The sequence below is a fragment of the Parasteatoda tepidariorum genome, chromosome 10 (genome assembly GCF_982258835.1).
Source record: "Parasteatoda tepidariorum strain Cologne lab strain chromosome 10, Ptep-v5.0, whole genome shotgun sequence".
In the NCBI taxonomy this organism is placed as follows: Eukaryota; Metazoa; Arthropoda; class Arachnida; order Araneae; family Theridiidae; genus Parasteatoda; species Parasteatoda tepidariorum.
The window spans coordinates 71,502,098-71,515,021 of record NC_141764.1 but is presented as its reverse complement, the minus strand read 5'-3'; the positions used below and the strand labels follow the sequence as shown (position 1 = coordinate 71,515,021).

General features: G+C 33.2%; 2 protein-coding genes across 3 annotated transcripts in view; one reads left to right on the top strand and one right to left on the bottom strand.

Moving 5' to 3' along the window:
- LOC107439657 (arrestin domain-containing protein 2) overlaps positions 1-12,924 on the top strand; it is a 230,078-nt gene that overhangs the window by 118,885 nt on the left and 98,269 nt on the right. The window lies entirely within an intron of this gene.
- The window catches only part of LOC107449452 (uncharacterized), a 47,219-nt gene that overhangs the window by 29,131 nt on the left and 5,164 nt on the right, over positions 1-12,924 (bottom strand). The window contains exon 1 of one of the 2 annotated variants that reach the window (XM_016064983.4): positions 4,229-4,561. The exons of the other annotated variant lie outside the window; for it this stretch is intronic. Within the exon in view, the coding sequence (XP_015920469.3) occupies positions 4,229-4,450 (222 nt within the window). The 5' untranslated portion in view covers positions 4,451-4,561. Of the gene's footprint in view, positions 1-4,228; positions 4,562-12,924 lie in introns of those variants that run through there. 2 annotated transcript variants of the gene reach the window in all.

Sequence of the window (12,924 nt, the reverse complement as noted above, 5' to 3'; positions counted from 1 at the left end):
GTAACTGTAAATAATATAAAAAAATATTAAAAATTAATTTTAAACAAATTTTTTTTACACATTAGTCATTCTTTCACAATCCAGTCATTTTGACTGCTTTTGGTCAAAATAGGTATATATTAAGTTTCAGTCTTTCTAGTGTTAAAGATATAGAAATATTTATAACAAAACAATACCTTTACGACTTATATCAATTTTATGCTGATGACAACCAAACCAATATGAAAATTAATGCATGAAAACTGAATCCTATCGTGTGATTTTCCAGCCAATAAAAATACACCGACAACGATGGAAAACTGCGTCACCATTATTAGATTTTTATTCGTAGTTTGTTTAGGAAAAGTCGTAAAAATTTTGATCGACTATAAAACGACGAAAAAGTTTGTTTTCACCATTTATGAAACGATTGTAACTTGTATTAAAAACAGAAACAAAGAACAAGTTGAAATTTGGGTGATCTAGTTATTCCCATAGCGGCCAGATTGACGATTTATTCAATCTGAAATGATCAAGAAACCACTCTGACTTGAATTATCATTAGCTACAGAACTCTAGTTAAAATTTGATCACTTTAGCTAGTCGAAATTTCGATTAAAGTTTTTGTTTGACAATATGACAACAAATTTTTCTTGAAGTGGTCAGAAAACTAAAGAATCTTACATTGCAATGGAAACTTTAGTTTAAATTTGAGAATTTCATATAATCTGGAAGGGTTCGAATTTTCGATTGAAAGAATTCATCGTTAAAAGCAGGAAAGCAAGTTAATAAAAACGTTGTAAAATTCTTTGATTTTCTCCGTGATGTCTAGTTTTTCCCAGTGGTTGCTTAGCGGAATGAAAAATAGCTTTATTATAAGAGGTACAGAACGATAAACATTTTTGTCATCGAGACCTTAAGAGGACGCCACATCACGGGAGAAATATTTCGTAGTAAATTCTCTTCCAAATTCGTCACTATTTTAAAATTTAAAAGAAAGAAAAAAATGAGTTCAGGCAAACCTAGAGTTGGCCACGAAGTTTCAATTGCTGAAAAAAAAATTGAATTGCGTAATCCTGAGTTATTTTCTTATAACTAATTTTCACTAGGATGTTTTAAATTTTCTTTTCAGTATTTTAAGCTTTATGACTTATTCTAGGTTTGTCTGAACTCACTTTTTCCATACCTTAAATTTTAAATTAGTTATGGAGGTGAAAGAGAATCGGCAACGTAAAATTTCTCCCGCGGTATGGTGTCTCCTTAAAATTGCTACCCGAAACCAGTGATTTCGGAGAGGTAAATCGATGTTTTTGCCACTGTAATTCCGAGATGAGTTATAATTTTCGGTTGTTCCCTTGTCTTCTGTATTGGGTTCAAAATTACAAGGCTACGGAGTTGAACATGAGTAGTTGTGAACCCGAAAATTGCGCCGGCTGCTCAACGATGGTTATGAAATAAATTAATTTGATCAAATTCGATCTTAATCTCTTTACCAAATTTTGCTGCTAATGTATTATTACCCGAAGCAGTATTTATTCAACACTTCATATCCATTTGGTCATGTTTGAATTAAGATCAATTTCAGCAATTTCAAAAGAGACTGAAATGTCCTCCAATAAAGGTGGAAGAATTACCAGCACCCGGCTCACACCCACCACCGTACTGACGTAAAATATCCTCAGTGGTAGTTGGATCATGGGTTAGAGTTCTCTTGCCGTCAGGCAAACAATTGGAAGTTTCCTCGGATTTCCTCACCATGCAACGCAAATGCTGGTTAGTCCCTTCAAAAATTTGCCACGAAGGCAAAATTCTTCCAATACTTGATCCAGGAGTTTCCTCGTCTTCTGGATTGGGTTCCAAATTACAAGGCTAAGGAGTTTAACAATAGTTTTGTTGAGTTAACCAAAATTGAGTTTGCTGTTCAACCGACTGTTATAAAATAAAATAATTTTCCGTTAGAAACTGCTACATATATTGAAATGCGGTATTTCTTTTTCGATTAATGAAGATGCTTCTTCTACATATTTTGCTGAAGTTAAGCGGAATTAATTTAATTTTAAATGAGCTCGTAGGCATTGATTGCTTCGTTCCCTGATCGCTTCGTTCTGAATATCGATTCGGGGTTTTAAAATTCAGATAAAACGTTGAAAAAGGGATAAAACTGGAAATTAGTCAGGTTGACGGTTGATGCCGACATTCTCAGGAAGAAAGTGTTAATGCTAAGGACAGCTGAATAATAACCTGTGTCAGAAACAAATATTTTATTAAAAGCTTTTTTTAAAACGAATGCTTAATTGGTAATGATATTTAAAGCCTTATATTCCACTCTCCATGAAATATCCTATCAGGAAATAGCAATCAGTAAAAACTCAATTTTCTAAACATGATTTATTACGTAAATGACCATGCTCATATGTAATTGCAGTCTTAAAAGATTCTGATAATTGTTACCCTTCAAATCTTTAACGCGTTTTTCGAAGCAAGTATAACTACGCTTTTTGTTGAAACAATGAGTTTAATACTTTACTCAAGCAATAGTTTGGCACCTATTGTAAATAGTCATGAAAAACGATTTTAATCAGATAGTCGTTCAATACCAGTAAATGCACTGTGGACCAGAAGGTCATGGATCTTTGGCCAAAAGTCAAAAATTAAATTTTCAACTAAAATATATGTAGGCATTTTTAATCTAGCCCAAATTAAGTATATTCATAATCATTCCAAACGTAATTTACTTTTTGGACCGACAAGAGTACAAAGTAATAAAAAATATGTTTAAATTTTTTTTAAATTTAACTTTTAAATTTTTATTTCAGAAATATATATAGGAATATCATCTTACTATTACATTTTTATCAGAGTAATTAGTCTGAAATTATAGTACAATTTTTCAATCTGTTGGATTAGTTAAGATTAGTTAATACTCTTGACAAACTTATAGTTTATATCTTATCATTTGATATTTTACAATGCTTGAATGACTTTCGAAACTTAGTTCCAAAAAGTTCCATGAGGTAATTAGCTACACTTTTTTTTTGTTGCATTCTTTGATGTTTCTTCTTTCGAAAAAACCTGCCCCATTTTGCCCGTATTGCAAAGGTGGACTAAATATACCAAAAAACAAAAGTTATGTTTTTTTTTCATGTTTTCGCGCTATTTTGTAATTAATTCGCGTTATTTTGTAATATTACTTCGGAAATACAATTTGCTTTTCATTTTTAATATGAAATTAAGAAAATTATTATATTTTCATTGCTACATTTAATTATTTAAACGTACTATATTATTTTTATTTTTGCTCGCTATATTTCAGCCGCCATTTTTTTTTCTTGTGAGTATTTTTAGAGTATTTCAAAATTTCAACTATGAATTCAATTTACCTGTACATAAAAAACCCTGAATAAAAACCCCCAAATTTTGAAACAAATTTTATCGAAATACTAATTTCGACCACGAAACTGCGAAATGTAATAGAAAGCTAACTCACAGACAGAACAGAATTTAAACGCATTTCTTTTTTACAATTTTTTTGAAATTAAGCAAACATCAAGCTAGAGTGGATTTAATTGCTAAATTTTGAAATTACTAAATTTCTTTGGTGAAGTTTTCCTTATCATCATTCAATGAAAACTGAATTTTCATAAACGCTGGCTGATTTGCAAATAACAATTCTTTATTTAATCTGTTTGACTTAATATGACTTAAATATGACTATAAATTGACAGCTTTAAATTTAGATCTGAGATATATTGATAAGATTAAGATAAATTTCCATTTTCTTCATGTACGTAAATATTTTCTAAAATAAAAGATAAATTTAACCTTACCCAAAAATAAAAGGAAAAAAAATGTTACAAATTAGTGAAAAGGACTATATTGGAGATTAAATGTAATGGGGAAGTAACAAAACAATAGAATTTGCAAAATGTACAATGTGATACATAAATCAATAATCATACATAAACTAAACATATAACTCTGTGTTAACTAAGCAGTACTTAAATATGACTATCAATTGGAAGCTTTAAATTTAGATCTGAGCTGTATTGATAAAATTTTAAGATAAATTTTCAATTTCTAATGCTCAAACCACGTCATGCACGGTAATATTTTGTGAAATGAACGATTAATTTATATACAAGAAAAAAAATGTAATAAATGATTGAAAAGGGATTATATTAGAGATACAAGAAATCAACACAAAATCACAATATACGCAAAATCAACTGGAATTGTAAATACGACTCACGCTATTTTCGTGGCTGATATCTATGACCTCTACAACCTCGCCCGGATCGTTTAGTACTCTGTATAGGTAAATCACGTCATCGTCACTTTGTGAGTTTGAAATTTCGTGATTGATGGTTGTTGAAGGCCTGCTGCGCCTGTTTATGCCTATTCTATCACTTTTATCAGTCATTTTAGTTTTAAAAAAATTAAAATAATTAAAAATATTATAAAGATAATTCATTTTCAATATTAAAAGACATTATTTAAAGTAGTAAGTAATTGAAATTTCTTTAAAAAAAATACCCGACCGACTGAAAATGAATTCATTTAGTGTTTGTGCTTTTAATCAACTCTTGTTCGGCTGATGACATTCTTCATGCTTAAGTTATCCTTTAAATTATATAATTTTTATTCCTAGTATGTGACATCGTCGATAACTGAACTTCTTTGATGATTTACTGTTTATTGTTTTATTGGAATTACATACATTTGCAGGCTTGTGTGCTCAATTTAGGTTTATAAACCTTTGTCAAATAGAAGGGCAGACGGCACAATACAGAGAAGAATAGCACGAATACATCCAGGGTAACAGCGGGAATCGAACCCGCTGCCACCACGCTTAGCACAGCGTTTGGCGGACGATACCACTCAGCTAGCGAGGCTCCGATTTACTGTCTAAAATGTAATATTGTTAAGTTCGAACTGGAACAACACGATTAATTTAATATTTATTTTTATACCAATGGTTTGATCGTAAAGGCACGGTTCCCAGTAGAACACCGAAGTCAAGCATCACTGGCTACAGTCAGTAAGCGGGTGAATGATTTTTATTTTATTTTATAACCGTCGTTGAACAGCCGACCCAATTTCATGGGTTTACGACTACTTACGTTCAACTCCGTAGCCTTGTAATTTTGAACCAATCCAGAAGACAAGGAAACTGCTGGATCAGTACCCAAAGAGGTATTGATTTGTTGTGGGAACATGGAGGACTTTGAGACTCGACAGATTTAACGTGCATCAGTCACCATTTACTACACGGGGAGTCTTCGGCCGGCGAGGATCGAACCCACGACCTCTTGGATATGGGCCCAGCGCCCTACCGACCAGGCTATCCCGGCCCCGGGTGAATGATTGCTTTGATCAGCCTGCATAAGGACCGAGGGTGCGGAGTATCGTTCTTCGTTCAACTGTTCTACCGTAAAGTGCTCGATTTCTCGCGCAGGTCATCGGGCTACTAAAGCAGGGGAGCCACCTTTTCTGCAGAGGATCAAAATTGCGATGGCATGTTTTCGGATCATCCTCAGAGTTGTTTCCCAGACAGTCACTAATAGCCCATTGTGCAGTTCCAGTGCGACGTAAATAAAGTACCCACCTTATATATATATATATTGTATATATATATATATATATATATATATATATATATATATATATATATATATATATATATATATATATATACAGTGAAACCTCCGTTAAGCGGACATTCATGGGACCAAAAAATTTGTCCGTTTATGAGAGTTGTCCGTTTACGGGAAGGATACCCTAATAACGAAATTTAACACCGTAAATTGTTTTTACAATATTCTCAAAGATTTAGAAATAATTAAATAATATCTACAAGGATACTGTAAATATCTACAAGAATATTTATTTAAGCAATAAGAAAGATAAAAAAGAATATATAAAGAAATTTGATATAAATACATAATTCTGGATGCAGCTACAGATAAATAAATATAATTTTCCTATTAGCATAGATACTCAAGTTAGACATATGATACCAAATGGGAGCGTACTGTCCTCAGTCCGTTTCAATTATTAGGTTCACATCCCCTTACACCTACTTATCATTTGATAGGGAACATGGTTAATACCTTCTTGGAAAATAAGCCTCCTATGATTCACAGAAAAAAAGTAATGCAAAGCTGTAAGTCATGAGGACCTATGGAGATGATTATTCACAATTGATCAGCTATCAAGTGTCCGAATAAATGTTTAATTTAAATAAACACCTCAAAGATTATACTTCTGTTCTCTTTTTTTTTTACCCCAGTTGTGTTAAATACAGTCTTCAAATTGATAAGAAAATTAAAGAAATTTTCAATGGGGAAGAAGCATTGAGAGAAGTCATTTCAACTTGAGGGGTCTCATAACCTGTGTGGTCCAGATGAAAAGATCTAAAAATGCCGATGTCAGAATTATTTCAGGAGTGCAGTACCAGTTTCTCTCCTTTCTTTGCAGAGATAAGGCAAGGTGACAGGAGAAAGATTGATTTTTCGGTGGTGAAATAGCTTAACAATATTTTTAGTTATGGATAAGGCAAAAAGTTTTATTTACATGCCTTAAAAATGGTGAAAAGTTGCATTTTTTTTATCTTGCAATTTATTTAGAAAAAATAGTGTCCGGTTTGTAGAGATAAAAAACAACGTTTCAGGACCAAAATGACTGTCCGCGTCCGGTTACGGGAGTGTCCGCTTTGCGGAGAATGTACGTAATGGTTTATTCATAGAAGATTCCCGGGGAATTAAAAATATGTCCGTATTGAGAGGCGTCCGTTTTGCAGGAGTGTCCATAACAGGAGGTTTCACTGTATATATATATATATATATATATCATATCATATCATATCAGATATCCATATCATTACAGATGCAGAAGATACAGCCCTTGTATCTTCAGTTACAGGTGCAGCTATGTTCAAATTGCGAAGCATGGTGACTCAGGGCATAGAGCGCTCCCCTCCCAATGAGGTGAACTTGGTTCGAATCCCGGCAATGGCTGGTTGGTTTGAATTCCGCAGCCGGCTCGCACCAGCCACAGTTCAGACGTAAAATCTCCTCAGTGGTAGACGGATCATGGGTTAGAGTCCCCTTGCCATCAGGCTAACCGTGGGGGTTTTCGTGGTTTTCCTCTCCATGTAACGCAAATGCGGGTTGGTTCCATCTAAAAGTCCTCCATGAGAACAAATTTCTCCCAGTATTTCATTCAAGCATTAGGAGACCATGTCTTCTGAATTGGTTTCAAAAATACAATGTTACGAAGTTAAACATTAGTAGTCGTAAACCCACAAAAATTAGGTCGACTGTTGCACGACGGTTGTAGAATATAAAATACGATGACGTGTTTAATCTCCAGCAACACATAAAATATACTTCTGCCATATACTTCTGTCGGGTTAGTTCCATCAGAGTCCTTCACGTAGGCAAATTTCTCCCAATACTTGATCCAGGAGTTCACTTGTCTTCTGGATTGGGTTAAAAATTACAAGGCTACGGAGTTGAACATTGGTAGCTGTAAACTGAAAATTCGGTCGGCTGTTCAATGACGGTTATAAAATTATTAAAGTCCCACAGTGGACTGATCGTTAAGACACGGTTCCCAGCAGATCACCGAAGTCAAGCATCACTGGCTACGGTCAGTGGGCGGGTGGTTGACCATTTGGATCAGCCTGCGTAGGGATCGAGGGTGTGCGATATTGGTCATCGTTAAATTGTTCTCCAGTAAAGTGCTCGATTTCCCGAGCAGGTCGTCGGGCTACCGAAGCGGGGGTACCATTTCCTCTGCAGAGGATCAAAATTGTGATGGCATGTCTTCGGATCATCCTCAGGGATGTTTCCCAGACCGTCACCAATAGCCCATTGCTCTGCTCTAGTGCAACGTAAATGAACAAAAACAACATAAAATTATTAAATATGTTCAAGTTGAAGAACAGACAATATAAGTTGGGAAAATAGGTCACAAAGATAAAGATACAATCAGCCTTACGACGGGATTCGCCACATAGTTAAATACATTACTTTGATCCTATATAATGTTAGCTAAACGGCTGAACCTCTACTATTAAAACTCGTAAATAGCAAAGCCGTTAAACTATGGTTGTAAACTGCAACCGAGATGTTTGTCAGTTAAATGACCCCCAGTCAATGACGTAACTAAGTAATTATGTACAATTAAATAGTATACAGGAGTTTAATTGGAGTAAGACGAACTTCAAATGCTGCGTCGCATGCTATTCGCTTGTAAGTGCGAAAATTCTTGATTCATTTAGAGGAGCCATGTGACTTTTTCCATCGTATTCGGACATCCTGATCGGTCATCAGTCCGTCATCCTTAACAGATACAATAAACATTGCAATTCATATTTGATGCATGTCTTACTTGAAATAAGCTCTGGAGTGGAATTAAGGGGCCCGAACCTGCAACCTTCCTCTGTAGAAACTTAAAACCTTAGTTGCCGGTGATAATCAATATGGAAATTAATGAGCAAAAACTGGATCATACCACGTGATTTTCCGTCCAATAAAAATGCACGGACAATAATAGAAAACTTCGACACCATCATTAGATTTTAATATATAGTAATATTTCCACAGCAAAGCAAAGAATGCATTGGTTTTATAACAATGTAATTACATTATTCTAATCCATATATTATATATATTTCTCTTACACGGCGACAAAAAAAGGCCTCATTACAACTCCCCGAATGGCAACGCTAGAAAATCGACCAATGATTGCCGCTAAAAATGTCACATGCCAAATCTATTTGAAGTGGCTCAACGTATAGCGCTTTTAAAAACGGAAACTGAAAAAACCAGAGAGAGCTACAGCAATCTCATACTATTAAGCTAGGCAGAAATGAGTAGTCTTTGTCGATAGATCTCTATTTTAGTATTCTGTTGAAAGCACTTTTTTTCAAGAATTTATATCGAATTTATTTGACGATTTTTGATTTATATCACGAATTTATTTGTTTTATTGTTATTAGTTATTCATTAAAAAATGAGTCTCAGTCGTGCTGCTACGCTTTAAGATTTTATACTATAGCACATTTCTAATAGGTTTAACGAATTACATGTCATTTATTTGAATTCAAATGCAAACCATATAAGATTGCGTAGCAATTTTCGGAGGTTGGCGAGCGTTAGCGAGCAAGGGGCGCAGTTCACTAGTTAAAAATATTTTATTGAAAATAAAAAGCAAATGGTTTAATTTAAAAAAAAGAAAAAGAACTAAACATTTTGCCAATAAAATAATTTTAAAAAAGGTCTCAGAAACGTTATTACGTAATAAAATTTTTGAGAACATCTTAAAATGTATTTAATTTCTAAATGTTACTTGTTTTTAACCATTTACTTGTTTTCATGCATTTTTCAAAAATCTAATTAAAAGTCCCTTAGACCATTAAACAAAACTCCATAAATCATATAATCAAGTAAAATTTATTAAAATATAATCTTTTTTTTTTAAATTTAAGACAAATATTGCACTTTTTAATCCGAGTGTAAAATTTAATTCTTCTTAATTAACATTTAAATTATTTCAAAAAGCCACTAACTTTTTTTTCACCTTATAGGACTTAATACTTAATTATCCGTAGACGGAGGCGAAAAACATTTTTTCAGTATTGAATGCACAATTTCTTAAGGAATTATCTCAATGTACAAGACGAAACATTCAGAGGAATCTTGGAAAAGAGAATTTTCTACTTAACTTATTTTTCTAACTTTTTTTCTTATTTTTCAAATTATCTTACTGTTTTCTACCTCAACAAACTTAATACAGGATGAATGAAAAAATATTAATGCGGTATGAGTTTTTTTCTTAATTTCTCGAAGTACTAACGTTTCTTAATTTTAAAATTCGGAGCCACAAAATAAAATGGGAAACTTCAACATAACCGAAGGCATTTTCAAATAGCAACTGCTAGCCACGACCTCTTAGCAGTTTAAAACCGTTGTCGTTCGCAAAAAGTAGAAAACCTTTTTTTTTAAAATTAATACATTAAACTCAAAAGTTTAAAAGATTTAGTGACCACTTTTTGCTCTGTTTTTCTTCAACGTAAAATTCATTAAATTTAAAGAATAAAATAGCAATATATTTTTTTTCCATCAATCATATGTTTTTTTTTAATAAACTGCTCAATTCCTGCTGCTTCATTTTTAAATTACCGTCTATCTGGAAAATTCCCAGAAATAACTTTCATTTTCTTCTTTTTTCGATAATAAAAGTAATAAAATGAGAAGAACACGACGCTGCAAAGAAGCTCCGTTGTGATATCGAAATGAAATACGAGAAACTTTCCATTCTCTTTTAATTTTTTTCTTCACATAACTGGCAAAAAAAAGGTCCTCTTTATTACAGGAGTGAATATAATTTCTTTTTATTTTCTAAATCCAGTAAAAAAGTGCTTTCTTTGAAAGATATCATCGGTGAAAATAGTAAAAGATTTTCTTACATCCTACTCTTTTTTCTTTATTTCTGGAAACTTTTATCTGAATGACACGTGGGTAATGTTTGACTCAGGTTTATTGATATACCTAAGTGAATACCAATTTCCATTCATTTTAATCTTTAAATTTGTTTTATTAACAATTTATTCCTTATTTAAATATGATAAAAGGAATATTATTTGCATACTGATAATTGTTGAGCTTCACGGGAAATGGTAAAAAGATACATTTTTGAAAAAGATGTCTTGAGGAAAGATTTTATTTTAGTTCTATTTTACTACTGGATACTTTCAAGCTACGTCATGCGTGGGTCGGCCAATCAGTTTTGGCATGCAAGCGTGACGTCGCTTGCAAGTATCGAATTAAATCTGATCCGAAAATTGATTCAGCCTGATATATGGCTCGGGTTTATTGATTTGTTTGTGTGAATACCGATTTCCATTCATTTTATTCCTTAAATTTGTTTTATTAACAATTTATTCCTTACTTTAATTAATGGAATACTATTCCCATATTGATAATTGTGGAGTTTTACGGGAAATGGCTAAAAGGAACATTTTTTGAAAAGATGTCTTGTGGAAAGATCTTGTTTTAGTTCTATTTTGCTATACAACAATTGAATACTTTCAAAGGATGACATCCGTGGTTCAGCCAATCAGTTTCGACATGCAAGCGTGACGTCATTTGCAAGTATCCAGTTAAATCTGATCCGAAAATTGATTCAGCATGATCATTAACTCAAGCTATTAAACTGTAACATTAATACATCATGCACAATTTGATGATCAGACGCAACCTTGTGAATAGTTGCAAGAGCCGAATTATTTATTTTGCCAAGGTAATAATTTGAATAAACGATTTAGTACTAATGAATAATTTTAAGACCAGTGAAAACGAAATTACAGAAAGTATAAAATGATTTTGATTTCAATTCAAGGAGGAAAATCTGACAGCGAAAATTATGAAGGAAGTGGGACTAGTTACGCCATCTCTTAGCAATGTTCAGGAATACAAAAATAATCGAGGGAAGTGTAATTAGCGACGAATTCAATCAATGATGCAATTTTAATCTTCGTCGCATGACATGCGACACGGCCCATGCGCAGAAACGTATTTGGGAATAGAATAAAAGGTTAAACTTGTACTTGCATTACTTGATTGCGTTAGATGCGTGCTTTAATATTCATCAGAAAACATAAACTTATTTCTTCGATTTGAGTTAGTATCATTCGACAAAGTTGTGTAACTTCCAATTTGTAACTCGTACACAAGTTATTACTATGCATACTTACAAGCACAATCAAAAACAAAAACCTAAGCCTGATGAATAACGCATCATTTCTTGACCACAATAAGAATATGTCAGTTCTAAAAAAAATTCTACGTGAAAGTGTTAATTTTAACTATAAATTCACCTTATAAAAATATCTGGTATTCACTATCCGACCTATGTTGTAGATTGTGCCCTAAAGTATTATAGATTCTTCAAAGAAATACCTTAAGTATGATAATTGGTGCAGACAATAATTTAAATGTCAGAGACAAAAATGCTTCTTTTTAAACATGCTACTTTATGACTTTCAAGTTATAGTATTGCAATCTGGAAAGTAATTGCAATTTGAAATCTATAAGTAATTGCCATCTGGAAAACATGTAAATCAGATTTGAACAGTCAATCTACTCCATCTTTGTTCATTTTAAGTTACGGAGCCTTAAATCCTACTTAGTGATTTGTTTTTTCCTACAGATGGTTGTAACGGTAATCACAGATGGCGCTGGGGTTTAAAATTCCTCGTAAGACTTCCGGGTTACTACTTCCGTACGATTTTTTCACCTAAGCTTGAAAAGGCACTCCATCCAGTATTATTACACCTGAAGTATAACAATATATATTAGTATAATAATGTATACTAATATTACTAGGAGACTTCGCCCCCTGCTCGCCGACGCTCACCGACCCCCGGAACTGCTTTCGCAGTTCATTTCGGATTGCTTCGCAATCCGATGCTCGCTTTGCTCGCTCATTGGATACGCTCTTAACGTCTAGCTTTCGTATACTTTTTTGAATACTGAAGTTCCGAAAACTTTTCACTGTAGAAAATTTTAAACCTGTGCATTTCAATATTAATTTGAAATTGCAAACTGTTCACATATTTTTCTTAATGTAATCGCTATTCTAAATTTCAGTTGTTGAGAAAAGTAACTGTTGTAAGTTTTGTTTTAAAGTCTTTCCCACCAGAGGGCTAAAACCATGTGTTGTAAAACAATATGAAATAGTACTGAACGCCGGATGTAAAGCATCGGCTTCGATGAAGATAATTTTGTGAGAATTTTTTTGATAATTCGGTGAAAATTCACCGGATTAGACATATGATGCTCACTACGTGCTCTTGCGCCCCGAAGCCTATCAATTAAAACGTATTAGCGTTTCATATAATATAGATCAGCCATATGATGCTCACTGCGTGCTCTTGCG